Source organism: Octodon degus, unplaced genomic scaffold (assembly GCF_000260255.1).
Source record: "Octodon degus isolate 3935 unplaced genomic scaffold, OctDeg1.0 scaffold00088, whole genome shotgun sequence".
Taxonomy (NCBI): Eukaryota; Metazoa; Chordata; class Mammalia; order Rodentia; family Octodontidae; genus Octodon; species Octodon degus.
The window spans coordinates 4,637,892-4,654,298 of record NW_004524664.1 but is presented as its reverse complement, the minus strand read 5'-3'; the positions used below and the strand labels follow the sequence as shown (position 1 = coordinate 4,654,298).

The 16,407-nt window shown below is 43.4% G+C and overlaps 1 protein-coding gene across 1 annotated transcript in view; it reads left to right on the top strand.

The window, feature by feature from the left end:
• Positions 1-14,714, top strand: part of Plpbp (pyridoxal phosphate binding protein) — a 26,595-nt gene extending 11,881 nt beyond the window's left edge. The window contains exons 5-8 of the mRNA XM_004637262.2: positions 7,717-7,851; positions 10,796-10,938; positions 11,557-11,655; positions 13,445-14,714. Coding sequence (XP_004637319.2) covers positions 7,717-7,851; positions 10,796-10,938; positions 11,557-11,655; positions 13,445-13,576 — 509 coding nt within the window. The 3' untranslated portion in view covers positions 13,577-14,714. The remainder of the gene's footprint in view (positions 1-7,716; positions 7,852-10,795; positions 10,939-11,556; positions 11,656-13,444) is intronic.
• Positions 14,715-16,407: the final 1,693 nt, after the last annotated feature.

Genomic DNA, 16,407 nt, shown 5'->3' with positions numbered 1-16,407 from the left:
AAAAAAAAAAAAAAAAAAAAAAAAGGCAACTTAAGTGTTAAATATTGAAAGAGGAGACTGATTAGGAGAGCTAAAGGCAGCAGGGAGACTGCAGTGTCTTCCATCTGCTACACTGTGATCTTAGAGCCTAGGATTGTGGCCCAAGGAGCTAGCAATACCAAGGCATGCCTCAGACACTAGTTATAAAAGATTATACCAGCATTTATGACAAGCTTATAATGTGGAAAAAATATTTAAGTTATCAAGTTAAAGAAAAAAGTAAACTACAAAAACCATACATACTATATGATCTTAGCTAGGTCAAAACCATCCAACCAAAATATGTCCCATATTTAAGGCTGAAGGAAACTAGTTCAAAGATTACCAATGATTGTATTAACCTCTCAAGAGGAAGAAGACTGCTCCCTACCTTAGGGGTGCCCAAGTCTTCTCCAAGTGGGAGCTAGACGTGCCCCCAGAAATGTTACATCCATTAAAGGCAGAAGCCACTTCTTCCCTTGAGATTAGACAGGATTCCTCATGGAATCACATATGCACCTTCACTTTGGAACTTTGCTGACTCGCTAGGACACAAAAATGGAACGACTATCTTCACTGAGTACTTCTACAGAGGGCAGGGATTGCTGCTTCATGATGTTTGTTCCTAAACAGCACCTAGCAAAGCAGCTACCTTTGTTTTACGCAAAGGAGTGTATTTTACTCCAGAATGAGACACTTTGAGAGTGATGACCAGTCTAGATTGACTCTTCAGCACCATCAGGAACTGTGGTGTAGGAATGCTAAGGAAGTTCTCCTCCTCCTCTTCCAGTTGCTGGTTTGCACTGTGCCCCTGTGGCCGACACTCCAGGTCTTCCTGCACTTTCGGATGGTCTTCCAGATCCTCCCCCAGTGACCTGATGACATGCATTCTCTAGTGGTTCTCTGCTCCACACGGCTCCAGACCCTGTGGCAGCATCTTTCTTTCCAGGGGAATGCTGGAGTATGATGTTAACAAAGCCAGGCTGGCCATCAGCATTCAGAGATGACACCGAGAATTAAGTCTGATTAACCAGAGCCCATCATAGGTCCCCACATATGTGGGTGCGGCAGCTGGTGCCCAGCAGCATTAGGTAGGGCTGCAGCTCACCATCAAAACTGAGCCACAGGACAGCAAGGTGACCCACAAAGGCACACACAGGTTCACCAAGCATGACACCAGCTCCTCACAGTGGACTCTTCCCAGTTCCTCTGGCGGCCCATCTCCTTGGGCGCTACCTCACATTGTTCTTGCATCTGTTTTTTCATTAGGCTTCCTGATCATTTTGAGGTGATTATGTATGGATCTAAGTTCATTTTACATATTAAGTATCCAGTTGTCCTAGCTGCTACGTATAGGAAAAACCATCCTTTTCCCACAATTGAGGTGTTTTTTTTTTTGTTGCTGTTGTTGTTTTTGCGGAACCGGGGATTGAACTCAGGCCTTGCACTTGCCAGGCAAGCGCTTATTCTACTGAGCCATCTCCCTGGCCCCAACATAATTTTGGTTTGATATCAGGGTATTTTTCACCTCAGAGAATAAGTTGGGAGATTCTGCAATCTTTTAGAAAAGTTCTTGTGCAATTGGTACAATTTCTTAACTAGTAGAACTACCAGCAAGGTAGTTTTCTTTGTGGGAAGGTATTTATAGTTTAAAGTTTGATAGACATAGGACTACTTATATGACTCTTTTTTCCTTGGATGAGCTTTGGTATTTTTTAATCTTTTAAGGAGTTTTGTTTACTTCACCTACATTGATAAACTTCCAAACATGAAGCAGAATCTCTATTATGCTATTATATCTGTAAACTCTGTAGTGATATCAACCCTATCATTCCTCATATTGATAATTTATGTCTTCTCTTTCTCTCTTTTCTCCTAACCCATCTAACTGGAGATTTACCAGTTTTGTGGATCTCATTTTTATTGTTTTATTAAACCCTAAAGCATTAATGAAATAGCACAATAGTTGTTGCTAAGTCAATAAAGAAAAAATGGATCATAAAATATATGAAATAATATTTTTGTCATGGTCTTAATCTGCATTGTCCTAACAATGTTAACTATTTTATTTATGTATTTGGTATAGGATCTCACAGCTCAGACCCAGGGGCAGGGCCAGTGTGGCATGCAGTACTGGGGATTGAACCTTGGTCCCTGTGTTTGCCTAAGCAGGTGCTTAGTCCACTGAGCTATCATCTCACTGGCCTTTAATGTTAAGCATCTTTTCATGTGCACATTGACCATTTTGGTATCTTTGGGAAAATGTCTATTCAGAGCCTCTGTACATTTTTTAATTGAGTGACCTGTCTTTATTACTATATAGAGTTGTAAAGGCTGGGAGTTTTGTTTGTTTGTTTGTTTGTTTGTTTGTTTTTATGGAACCGGGGATTGAACTCAGGCCCTTGCGCTTGCCAGACAAGCACTAATTCTATTAAGCTATCTCCCTGGCCCCTGTAAAGGCTGTTTTGTTTTGTTTTGTGATACAGGTTCTTACTGTATAGTCCATGATGGGCTTGAACTCACTATATTGCCCCAGGTTAACCTCAAACTCCCAGTGGATCTGCCTCGGCCTCCCAAGCACTGGGATTACTGGTGTGCACCACCACGCTGGCACAAAAGTTCTTGATCTTGGGGGGCCGGGGAAAGTTCTTGATCTATACCGGTCCCTTGTGAGAAACTTTTTTTTTTTCTTTTTTCTTTTTGGGACAGGGTCTCACTATGCAGTTTAGGCTGGCCTTGAGCTCACTTTGTAGCCCAGGCTTGTCTCTAACATGCAAAGATCCTCTTGCCTCAGCTTCCCTAGTACTAGGGTTCAGGCATGTGCCACCACACCTGATCTGAGATACATTATTTATAAATCTCTTTTCTCTGGGTTATCTTTCTACTTTCTTGAAGCTACGTAATTTTTCCTTCCAGTTTATCTGGCTTGTTCTTTTGTAGCTTACCTTCAGTCTGGTATCACGTCTTCTTAAGAAATCATTGCTTAATCCAAGAGCATGAAGATTTATTCACTTCTACATTTTCTTCTATGAGTTAGCTCTCACCATTAGGACCATTTGAGTTCATTTTTGTGCATAGTATAAAGAAAAGGTGGAGTTGAGTGTCTGTGACTGTGTGTGTTCTTGGGGAGGGAACCCAGGGCTTTGGAATTGAGCAACATCCCCAGTTCTTTTTTACTTTGAGACAAGGTCTCCCTTAGTTTCTCAGGCTGGGCTCACATTTGCAATGCTCCTGCCTCAGCTTCCCAGAGTGCAGGAATTATAGGCATGTGCCACCACACCTGGCTTCCCATAAATTTTCTTACATCTTCACCTTTGAATTTAAAAAATATTGTTTTCTAACTGTAGAATTCTAGATTAACTATTTTTTTTTTCTTTTAGTACTTAAAGATGTTTGTTAGTGCATGCCTATAATCATGGCATTCCTAGGACTGAGGCCAGATGGTCACAAGTTCAAGGCCAGCCTGGACTACATACAGCAAGATCCTCTCAAAACAGACCAAAAAAATGTTATTCCACGAAGTCTTTACTTGCTGTATTACAATGAGGACTCTGATGTTGTACTTCACTTTGTTCCTCTGAATAGAACATGTTCCCTCCCTGTGGCTAGTTTTAAGATTTCCCCGTTATCACTAGTTTTCAACAATTTAATTATTGTGTGCTTTAGTGTAATTTTCTTCACATTTCTTATACTTGGAGTTTGTTGAATTTCTTCAAGAAAATTATTGGAACTTTTTCTACCTGTTTGCTCCTTTCTTCCTGTTTTCCTCACTGCTCCAGTTTCCTGTTAGGCTGCTTGAAGTGGCCTACTGTTCTCTGATACTCTTCATTGCTATAATGTTTTCCTGTGTGTTGTTTTAGGTAATTTCTTCAGGTTAATTTAATTCTTTATGTGGCCGTGTGTAATTTGCTATTAATCCTGTCATTGGACTTGTCATCTCATACATGGTAGTCTTTAAGCTAGAAGTTCAATTTGGTCTTTTTCCTTATTTCCTGTGTCTCTTTTTTTAATATAAGGAACACAGTTATAACTTTTAAGCTCCTTATTTGCTAATTTGTTCATTTTTTGGTCAGTTCTTAATTAGTTTCACTTGGTTGATTTAACGCCTTACCATACCTCATATTGAGCCAGATGTGGTGGGGCACTCCTGTAATCCCAGAACTTGGGAGGTTGAACCAGGAAGATCACTGTGAGTCTGAGACTGGCCAGGGCTACACAGTGAACTCAAGGCCAGCCTGAACAGCACAGCAAGAGCCTACTCAAAAGGAAAAAAAAAAAGAGTTGTCCTATATATCATATTTTACTGCCACTTTGCATACCTGATAATTTTTGTTTGAATGGCTAGGTGTTATGAATTTTACCTGGTTGAATGCTAGCTAATTTGTATTCTTGTATCTTTGCTCTTTGTCCTGGAACATAGTATTTTGGGAACAGTTTGATCATTGTAGGTCTTGCTTTTAAAATTAGTTTGACCAGAGCAGAACATGGTTTAGTGTTAATTATTCTCCACTACTAAAGCAAGGGAAACAAGAGAACTGTAACTGGTATTCCATGGATCCAGCTAAAGAATTGTTTTTGTTTTTTTTTTTTCTTCGTTGGTTTTTTGTTTTGTTTTGTTTTGTTTTTTATTCCAGGAATCAAACCCAGGACCTTGTGCTTTCCAGATAGGCAACTGTGCCACTGAGCTATATCCCTCAACCAGCCAAAGGGTCTTAACTTGAAAATTAAAAAAAAAAAAAAATCAAATCCATAAGAATATTACGATAAAGTATTTCTATTTTCTTAGATTTAGGGAAAGGTCTTTCTAAACAATATGTAAAATTTGAAAACCATATAAGAAATAATTCTCAGATTTGATTACACAAAAAATTGTCTGAATATTGAAGCAAGAGGAAATTGTGGACTTGGAAAAGAACAATATTTTTTTTAAAAAACAATATTATTTATTTATTTTTACTACCAGGGATCAAACTCAGGACCTTGTGCATGGCAGACAGGCATTTTTGCCACTGAGCTGTTCCTCAGCCTCAGTATTTTTTAAAGGTGGGAAAAAAATTAAAGGGGGAAAGAAGTTCATGTCCACAGTACATAGAAAGTAAATTGGCCATGATGGTGCATGCCTATAATCCCAGCACTATGAAGGATTACAAATTTAAGGCCACCTGGGCAATTTAGCAAGACCCTGTGTCAACAATAAAATATAAAAAGGGCTGGGTTATACTTCTGTGGTATAACATCCTTGACCTTCAGTATTACAGGGGGGAAAAAAAAAAAAAACCTTTTTTTTTTCCTGCCAGGCAAGCACTTATGTCACTGAGTTGTGTCCCCAGCCCCTTTTTTTTATTTATAAGAAAAAGGTAAACAAAAACGTAAGAACAGGCAATTTTTTTTGAACAGGCAATGTATAAAGAAAAAATAAAAGTTCATTAATCAAATGAATAATATTCAGCCTTAATCACAAAATAATAGGTCCTACAGCTCACTTATCAGATTTTTAAAGAGTAGCAAAGGCTTCTAGAACCGGGGATTGAACTCAGGCCCTTGCGTTTGCCACGGAAGTGCTTATTCCACTGAGCCATCTCCCTGGCCCCTTTTTTTGGCCCACTGTTTTGAGTATGTTATGGTTTATGTCTAGTTTGTGTCCCCTCAAAGCCTCAGGCAGCCATGAGGTGGCTTCTGGAGTTTGTAATTGATAACTTTGGGTGTGGATGCTGCACCTACCCTGGGCAGGTAATTTGCAGTACAGTGCAAGGATGGGAGAGAGGCTAGCTAGCTGCTGGAGCTGCGGCCCCTCCCTATGCTCTTCTGCTCTTTGCCACAGCCATGAACTACTGCCCTCTGCCTTGGAGCTATCTGAGTATGGACTGAAACCTTCAGTAACTGTCAGCTAAATAAACCTTTCCTTCCTTCATTTTGGGTGTTGGGTGTTTGTCCCAGCAAGGAGGGAAAAGTAAATGAGACAGAGTACCTGAGCCTGAGAGTCTAAAGTGGTAGTTAGGGTCACCTGGATGACACACTGGTAATATGTAACGCCACTTAAATTGTATTTTCTACTCGGGTAATAATTGCAATTCTAGAATTCATTTTCTACAGAAATATTCATATATATATATGCACAGAATTCTATGCCTAAACTCTGTTTTGTAATTAAAAAGCAAAACAGGAACCAGTCTAAGCCAGGTGTGCCAGCATGTTCCTGCAGTTCCAGCACTTGGGAGGTTGATATTGGAGGATCACTGAAGCGCAGGAGTCTGAGAACAGCCCTGGCAGTGCAGCAAGACCCTGCCTCTAGAAGAAGGGAAATAGTGTAATTTCATGTCCTTCGCAGAGGAATAGAAGCTGGGTACAGTGGCTCACACTTGTAACCCCAGATACTTAGAGAGCTGAGGCAGGGCAAGAGTTCAGTTCCACCCTGGGCAATTTAGAAAGAGTCTGTGTTAAAATAAAAACAAGAATGGTGATACATAGCTCAGTAGCAGAGCACTATCAGGTTCCTAGATCAAATCCCCAGTACTGCAAATAATAGTGAGTAAAAGGAGAATAGGGAGATGGGGATATAGCTCAGCAGGCTAAGCGCCTGCCTGGCAAGTGCAAAGCCCTAGGTTCGATCCCTGGTATAGGGTGCCGTGCCAGGCGCAGAAACCAGGAGTGTGGTGCACACCTATAATCCTGGCATTGAGGATGCTGAGACAGGAGGATCACTACAAGTCCAAGCTGCATAGCAAGACCCTATACCAAATAAATAAATAAATAATTTACAAAGGTGGGAGTAGATAAGTAAATCATCATTTGCCATGTGGAACACTGTATAGTGTTTTGAAGTCCCAGGGAAACTGGCTGTGGTAGCATGCACTTGTAATCCCAACACTCTTGGAGGCTGAGGCAGAAAGATCACAAATTCAAGCCCAACCTAGGCAGCTTAACGAATAAATGAGACCTTAAACGAGTAAATGTCTCAATAATTTGAAAAGGGCTAGAGATGTAACTCAGTACAAAGGCCCTGGGTTCAGTCCCCCGTACCAATATATATCAATATATATATATGAACCAAGCACTTGCCCAGTCTGCACGAGGCCCTGGGTTCCACCCCCAGCACCACAAATAAAAAACATAGGAAGCCTCCTGCCTGGAAGATATCAGCATTGCATAGAAGGGGCCATGGACTGGGTGATGCCTTGCTCACTGTTGAGGCAAGGCTGATACTCCCTCGCACATGTGTCTGTGAAAAAGAAGATGGCTTTGAGGACTTCAGTGTCTCACTTAGGTTTCAGTGTTGGGTCCCGGTCACATGAGAACACCCCCACCCCAAAGAGGTTAAGGCCACGGCAGTGTCACATCAGGTAGCACTCTGGTTTCCAGTGTGTCAGTGCCACCTTGACCTGTTTCTCTTGGCTGGAACTGAGATATCATCGGGCAGGCCTGCTATGCAAAACCTTGCCATGTACCAGCTTCGTGAAGCCTCTGTACACATCATGTCTGTGTTGCCCTTTCTTTGCTCATCTTTGCTGATAGGACAAGTACTATTAATGTCTGAACTCACGCCAGTAAAACTCATGTTTGCCTTCTTAGCAGAACTAAGCTTGAACTCTTTTTCTTTTCCTGCGATAATTTTCCCTCTAGCAAGTTGAAGACTTACTGCAGTGTATCTGCTGCCAGAAGGGAAACGAAGAGTAATACTTCACCTCTTTCTTTTTGTAGCTGTCCCCAACCTCTTCATGCTGGAAACAGTGGACTCTGTGAAGTTGGCAGACAAAGTCAACAGTTCATGGCAGAAAAAAGGTTCTCCTGAAAGGTTAAAGGTTATGGTCCAGATCAACACCAGTGGAGAGGAGAGTAAGTGATGGTCTGCTCTGGATGACCAGACCTAGACTGTAGATTTTCCTTCCCTTTGGGTGGCTGCAGTGCAGCAAGAAGGGCAAGGGAACGTCTCACAGGTGAGGTCATGAATAGAAGCCTTTGTCAGCTATTGTGTGTGATCTGTAAGTGCAACAGCACACAAGCCAGTCCACATTCAAGTCACTAATACATCCTGATGTCATGTCTTAGTAAATACATCATGATATTATTTATGTCTTAGTCGCTACATCGTGGTACTATATCTTAGTGTATATCATGATGTTAAGTCCAAGTTTTGGGAAGAAGAGGAACCAACAAAGGAGTATAACTTTGATTTTCTAAAAATCTCCAAAGGTCACCATCATTCCCAAAAGGAACTATAGAATCACATGTATAATATAGCTTGGGTCTTAAAATATTAGTATCACAGTGGGAGAGAACAGAAGAAAGACCATTGAAAGCCCTATTCAGAGACTGTGGTACGAGGCTTGGGGTAATAGGATAGTGTGGAAAAGAGCTTTGCCTTTGAAAGCAGATAGACTGTGGGCTTGTGCTCTGTCACTTCTAGCTTTCTGTTTCCGTCTCACTATCTTGGCCTGGCAGTAGCATCACAGTAGTACCTACTTCAGAGGGGTGGCAAGGATTGAGTGTATCAGTACAGGCAAAGCTGGGAGCACAGAACCCTACATAGCTTGCTTGATAGCATTCTGTCAAGAGTAAACGTTTGAGCTGGAAGTGTAGCTCAGTGGCAGAGCACTTGCCTAGAATGCAACTGAAAAACAAGTTATAAAGATCAGGTATTTGCATGAGTACTTACCAAAGCTTAGCATGAAGGAACACAGTATTGGCATACAGGCATCTGTTTTCCAGGTAGGCCCTGGAAATGGGTTCAGTCTCCAGGTCAGCATTCATAGGTGTATGATCCAGGAAGTGTCCCTGGGCCTCAGTGTCCCCATCTTTAGAATGGTGCTAATAAGAGTACTTAAGGTGGAGCATAGCATTAATGTTGTCATAAAAGCACAGACACATGGTCATCCACCCACACTACTTTCTAGTATGAAATCATGCATTTTCTCATCATGGATCATCTTCATCATCCATACATGAGTAATCTGATGATTCACTTTTGACTTCTTAAGTGTGGTTTTTTTGGGGGTTTTTTGGCTGGCTCAGGATGCCTTCAGGGCAGATCTGGTAAGGCTTGAGGATCTGGGGATCAAACCAGAGCATCATTTTTACTTTGTTTAAGCAGTCACTTAAACAACTGAGCTAATGGGCAGGGCCCCCGACTTTTGACTTCTAAAATTTGCAAATCTGGTTTTTCATGTGCCATCCTACTGAATTGGGCTATTTCTATCAGAAAAATCAAAACCTTTTTTCAAACAAAGAGGATGTGGGTCTCTGATTACTCTGTGATGCTCAGATAAGCATATACACAACCAGTTAGATGTATCATAATGTGGGTAAAAAAATCCCACATTGCCAAGGGCTGGGGAGTTGGCTCAGTGGACTAAGCACTTCCCCAGCAAGCGCAAGGGCCTGAGTTCAATCCCCAGTTCCGCCAAAAAGAAAAAGATCCCACGTTGCCACTTCTGCACACATGTACACACCTTGCTGTTTATCATACCAAGTGGGTAAATACATAGATCACTTCCTGTATCCCTCAGGGAAAGGTACTGAGATGCACAGCCAGCTACTGCTACGCTGAAGTAAAAATTTATAGTTCAAAAGTAAGGCATGGCCAGGAGATGTCTTAGTAGAATAAGCACTTGCCTGGCAAGCGCAAGGTCCTGAGTTCAATCCCCAGTACCACCAAAAAAAAAAAAGTACGGCATGAATCTACTGGACTGTGTTATGCTCCTTAACTTCATAAAGCAGTGATGGCAAATCTTTTAGAGCTTTCAGGGATACAGACAGCCTGCTGCAGCACTCATGCCATAAGTTCACCACCATTGTCATAGAGTTATATTAAAGGAAAAACCCTTAGAGGCCCTGACTCCAGTTACTGACACTACTCTGTATGTGTATCTTGGCTGTAGCTCATTGCACTGTTAGTGCAGGTGAACCTGAAACTGACTCTAGTCATCTATATTTCATCATTTCTTTGTAACTAGCTATAATTTGCTCTAATTAACAATTGAAGTGCATGCTCTTGGCCACCTCCATTTGATAAATAGGAGTTGGACAGAACCCATGATCCATATAACTACATAACAAATGGTCCCTCACTGCGGATCCCCCGCCCCCTGCCCCTTATTAACAAGTTCAGTTAAAGCTTGTGAATGTATAGTCAGATGTATTTATTTAATATATAAAATTAATAAAATTAATCAGATTTAGGAAAAGGGTTCTCTGTTTCATCTGGGATTTTGACACTGAATATTCCATGGGGTCCCAAAAAGTGTAAGGATTTTTCTTTTCCCTCTCCTCCAGCTCTTTTCATCTAAAATCCTAAAATATTCATGCCTGTAATCCCAGCACTTCAGAGGCTGAGGCAGGAAGATTGCCATGAATTCATGGCCAGCCTGGGCTACATAGTGAGTTCAAGCCTAGCCTGAATTGGTGAGATACTGTCTCAAAAAAACAAAAAAATAAAATAAAATATGAGCTAGAGGGGGCTGGGGCTAGGGCTCTGTGGTAAAGCACTTACCTAGCCTGCCTGAGGCTCTGGGTTCAGTCCCCAGCACTGCAAAATAGTAAATCTTATCTGAAGGGGTGCATTACTCTGCTTTCCTGTTGCTGAGACTGGAATTTAGAACCTGATCAGAAGGCATGCTTCCAGAGAAGACCTGAGAAAGTTACTCTTCCTTCAGATGTGAGGATATCTCTTCCCAAGGGCTTCATCTGAGAGTTCCTCCACTGTTATAGGAAGAGGTGGCACAGACCCTCCTCTGGCCATCGAAGACTCTTCAGCATACCCATCTCTGTTTCTTTTATGAAGGTAAACATGGCCTTGCACCGTCAGAAATGCTAGCCCTGGTGGAACACCTGAACGCCAAGTGCCCCAGTCTGGAGTTCGTGGGGCTGATGACCATAGGAAGCTTCGGCCACGATCTCAGTCAAGGACCAAATCCAGACTTCCAGGTACTGTGGATGTGGTGGAGGCGAGCGGGAGGTGCATTGTTCATGTGCAAAAGAAGCGTCTCGGAGCTTAAGAGGCAATTGCCTGCTGGGCTCATGTGTCCAGCACCACAGGAGAAAGCAAGCGGCATTCCAGCGATACTGTTGTAGGGTTATACACTACACTTACTTCAGAACCAGCGCAGAGCTTGCCTGTCTGGTGTGAAAGCCCTCTTCTGACCCCTTCTCATGAGGAAAGGGGAAAATCGTTTCCTTGACAGATCTTTTTCAGTTCAGTTTGTACTCAGCTAAGAAAATTTTTCAGAACGACAAATTCTTTTACCTTCTCTAATGACTGAGTTTTGTTGTGTTTTGTTTCATTTCTGGTGTTGTGGTTCGAACCCAGGGGTGTGTGCACAGTAGGCAAGCTGTTTACCACCAGGCCAAACCCAGTCCTGATAGTTTTTATGAGAGTTAAGTACTTTACTAAAAAACTCTTGTAGTGTCCTCTGGCAACCGTAACAGGCCTCTGAATCATGAGGAACATGTACTGTGCATCAGAGGTCTGCATATCTGACTGCTTCCAGTCAGGTAAGAAGGCAGGGAAAAACACAGATGCTGTCACCCTTGTCTTCCTTTCAGATGCTGCGGTCCCTGCGGGAAGAGCTGTGTGAAAAGCTGCGTATCCCTGCCGAGCAGGTGGAGCTGAGCATGGGCATGTCCGGGGACTTCCAGCATGCTGTAAGTGTCCCTCCGCAAGGTGGGGTCCAAAAGGCTGCAGCAGGTACAGGCTTTTGGGGGGATTCCTTGATTTTGTCAGAGACGGGGGTCCCCCTTAGTTGCCCACGTTGGCCTCAGACACATGATCCTCCTAAATAGCTGGAATTAGCCAAGGGTGGAGGCACACACTTGTAATCCTAGCACTAGGGAAGCTGAAGTAGAAGTCTTGAGTTTAGGCCAACCTGGACTAAGTGAAACCTGGTCTTCAAAAAAATAAAAAGTAACTAGCACAGGTGTACACCACTAAAGCTGGGAGGAGTAAGTTTTTGGTGGAGAATCTTTGACAATGCTCATTAGAGAGAACAATAAGGGATCCTAGTCACAATGGTTCTCTATTCTGACATTTTTCCCCTTCTCAGGCTCTTTTTTTTGAAATAAAATTTATAGAAATGATAGCCTGACATTTTTGTTTTCTTTTTTATTTTTTGAGTCATGGTCTCCCTGTGTAGCGCCAGCTGACCTTGAACTTGCTTGTGTAGTGCAGGTTGGCCTTGAACTCATGCTGATCCTTCTGCCTCAGCCTCCAACTGCTAGGATTACAGATGTGCACCCTGCCAGGTCTGATACCTAAGTGTTGTTGTCAGTGTTGGTGTTGTTTATGTATTTAGTACTGGGTCTACTGGGTCTCACAACACAGATTGAACTCATAATCATCCTCCTGTTTTCAGCCTCCCAAGCTGTGGGATTACAGGCGTGCGCCACCATGCCCAGTCTCAATCACTTGCTCAGTGTGCCCCAGGGGCGGGGCCAGCAAGGCACAGCAGGGATCAGATCCCATGCCTGCATCTGCCTAAGCAGACACTTTAATATGATGAGCTATCTGGTGGGCCCTTGACACCTAAGTGTTATCTAACAGAAAATAAGAAAATAAACTATTATCTGGGGGTGTGGCTCAGCAAAACATACTCCTAGTATGTGGTAGGCCCTAGGTTTAGTTCCCTAACTAAAGATAAAAAACAAGCAGGGGCCTGGGGCTCGATCCCGGGCCTGCCATGCCAGCCCACCCCTGGGGCATGCTGAGAAGGCAATTAAGACTAGGCATAGTGACACGCGCCTGTAATCCCAGCTCTTGGGAGGTTGTAAACAGGTGGATCACTACCAATCTGATATAGTAGTGAGACCCTGAACACTCTGTAGACCCTTCCCTGAATAAATAAATAAACAGTAAAAAAATAAAGATAAAGAACAAGAAACTAAGCTGTAATCTGTGAAGGCATTTGGTTGCATAAATGCCAAGGCATGACTGTGACAGTGACATGGCTAGACACAGACTCACTAGGAATACAGCAGTTCTGTGTGTAAATGGGCAGCAGGGCTTGTTGGCAGCTCACGTGCCTGACTTCCTAGAGTAGAAAAGAACTCCATAAAGCACCAGAATCAAAGCATGGTTAACTTTTTATTTGCTTGGGTTTTTTATTTTTGTTTTTGTTTTGTTTTGTTTTTGTTTGTTTGTTTGCAGAACCTGGAATTGAACTCAGGCCCTTGCACTTGCCAGGGAAGCACTTATTCCACTGAGCCATCTCCCCGGCCCTTTGTTTGTTTTTTGAGACAAGGCCTTATTATGGTCCAGCCTGGCTTCCTTTTTTTTGGAAACCACTGCCCCACAACTATCTTCAGCTGGTTTGCTCTTGTTCTTCATAGATGCTTCCAGAGAGCCCACTGACTGTGTCTCACAGTGCTAAACCCTGTCCTTGGAGAGTAAGAAGTAAAAGTAAACTCAGTTCTTGATACTTTCTCCCCTTGCCTGTAGATTGAAGTTGGGTCAACAAACGTCCGGGTAGGGACCACCATTTTTGGAGAGCGGAACTACTCTAAGAAACCTGTCCTAGATGAAACCACAACAGAACTGAAGACCCCAGCGGAGTCGGCACAGGTGCATTGAGCCGAGGATGGCTGAGGCAACTGGCTATGCATGGCTGAAGTGTTCATTGTGACAACCCCTACTTTACTGCCCAGCTGTGCCCTCTTGTGACCTGGACAGCTGTGCACAGTCCCAGGTGTCAGTTGAGGCCACCTGTGCATAGTCTCTGACATTGGAATCCTGCTTCAGATAGTGACTTTGGATCAAGTTTGAGGATCCAGACTCTTCTGTAGAAACAGATGCCAAGTCAGTAGCCAGAAATTGAGTCCCATATTGAACTTAGCCCAGGAGCACTAACGGATTCATGAATACCTTTCCCAGGTTGCAGTGTGGGTTGCTGGTGTCTATAATCTTTCCCTTTGGTCATTCCCACTCTGGTAGGAAATTCCCCACAATGATGGTCACTTGCGCTGCTCTGGGGCAAGGTGGTTCTGTCCCCCAGAACACATGGAAAGTGTTCCAGCCATGACTTCCAGCCGTGACATAAATGACAGCTCTGCACACAATTGTTACTATCGGCAGTTTGTGTCACTGACCACTGTGACTTTGAAATTTTAGGGGTAACTATTTCTAACTAGGACTTTGGCCTTTCTGACATCCTCCTTAAGAGATGAGACTTGGAACTTTTCACTGGGGGACTTACCATGATGGGAATTTAATGATGTGGTGTTTCCTCCCCCATAAGCTCCCTTCATGGTGATTTTTTAGCAGAGGCCAGTGAAATGTCATCCCTCAGAAACGAGAGCCTTGTGGTTTCAGCAAGGCCTTGCCCTGCCAGAATGGCTGAGGAGCACCCTGGAGGCCCATTCACAGCCCCCAAGCTTTTTATAAACCACAGCTTCATAGCTCTTTTTGATTATTTGTCAATAAAATAGCAAGATCTTCAAAAATCAGAAAGCACAATTCTCCAAGTCATGACCGCTTCTGTGTAAGTTTGTTTTCTAGATAGTTTTTCCTCTTATTCAAGCCCCAGTCTTTAATTTTCTGAAATAACTTTGAGACATGATGCTGCTACTGAATGTAATTTTGTAGAACTGAACGCCATTATGATTCCTGTTTCAGAGCTATAGTGTGATATTTCAGAGTCTATTAAATAAAATGTGAGTTTGAATTATACCATCTGTGCCAATTACAAAGCAATTAAAGTATTTATTTTCTATGCTCTGGTGTAGTGAATGAGCAGGACAGCATCAGAACCAGAACAGGTTTCAGTGATCAGTGCCTGTGTCCTCCAGCCCAGTGTTAGGTCAGGGCTCCCCTTGGGCCACATAGCCAAAGCCATACTCTGGATGGAAGAGGATTCTGAACTTCTCCGGCAAGAAAATAAAATCTTTATGTTTCAGCAATTACCAAAATGAAGAGGCTCTGTCTTGTCTCAGGGAAGTCTCGAGTTGCCTCTAGGTGGCAACCTCAGCTAACCTGAGGGCAGGTGCTGGGCCCGCAATGGGCATCTCACCCTCAGAGGCCCTTCTGCTCAGTCAGCCATGCTAGCTTCTTACAGGCAGGAATAGAGGCCAGGCAGGAAGCAGCTCCCCAAGTGACAACTGCTGGGCAGAAGCACAAGGTGCTCTCAACTGCCTCATTTCCTTGGCTAAGGGTCTGAGGGGGAACTATGGAACCCTCAGGAGAAATGAGATCATCTGAGCCCTAAAAATGTCTCGAGCCTGTATCTGGAGATTAAATGCAGGATGAGATGAGCCAGGAAGCTGAATCAAACCCGGATCGGGAAGAAAGGAGGTCTCTCCAACATATCCACGAAGGAAAGGATCCTGTAAGGGGAAAACCCAGCCAAGTTGGGACACTCTTTGTTTTTTATTATATTTTGTTTTAATGTTGAGACAGGGTCTCACAGCTTGCCCAGGCTGGACTCAAGCTTGTGATCATTCTGTCTCAGGCTCAAAAGTAGGCAGTATGACAGTTATGAGCACCATGCCTCGCCTGTGACATTGTCTTGTCATGTACACACAACAGCCAGCCTGTGGGTTGCTCTGTTTTTCATCAAAGCAGTGATAGCATCCAGGCAGGTTTTCAGAAATTTGTCCAGGGTGAGCCCCACCATGTGGCCATGCCTCCTTTCCTTATGGCCTGGGTCCTCCCTCATCTGCCCTGAGACCTTCTCAGGCTTGGACATCCTCCCCAAACGATCCATCAGGCTCTGTCTCTTGGAAAGTCCCTCGTAGATTCTGTTACTTTTCTTTCTCTTTCTCTTCTTTCTTTTTCTGGTGAGCATAAACCCACTAGCTACGGACATGGAGGGACCACAGTCCTTAAAGCGACCTCTGTCTCATATTATGCCCTGCCCCCTTTTTAACACTCACAAGTTTGTCTTGGAGACCTGTAAGTACATTCCAGTGTATTCTTCCATTTTAATCTCATGACAGCTGGTTGAGAAGTTTAGGATATTTGGCTGAATATCTTTGGGACCAGGACACTGGGACATTTTCTGAACTCAGAACAAGCTGGTAACAGGGCAAGAAATAACTTCAGGACTGACTCTAGGCTTCAGTCTGGTCACTAAGCTGGTATGGGCTCTCTTGCTGTGCTGAGTGGTCCAGGGCCTCATGTGCTGGGTACACATTCCCCCTGCCCAAGCCACAGCCCAGCCCAACTCTGAGAAACCTGCCTATTCTTATGTGTGCAGCTTTCACTTCAGACAGCAGTACTACTGTGAAAGAAGTGTGCCTTCTTAGTCTATTGTAATAGTTGAGAATCACCACATCTTAATGTAAGACAGACCACAAGCAGCAGGGTAAGAAGGGAGAAGAGAACTTTATGCAGGGTGAATGGGATTAGCCTCCCTTCTGCCCTCCCAGCTCCCTGGCATGTACATCCCTCCTGCAGATTTGAGCTGT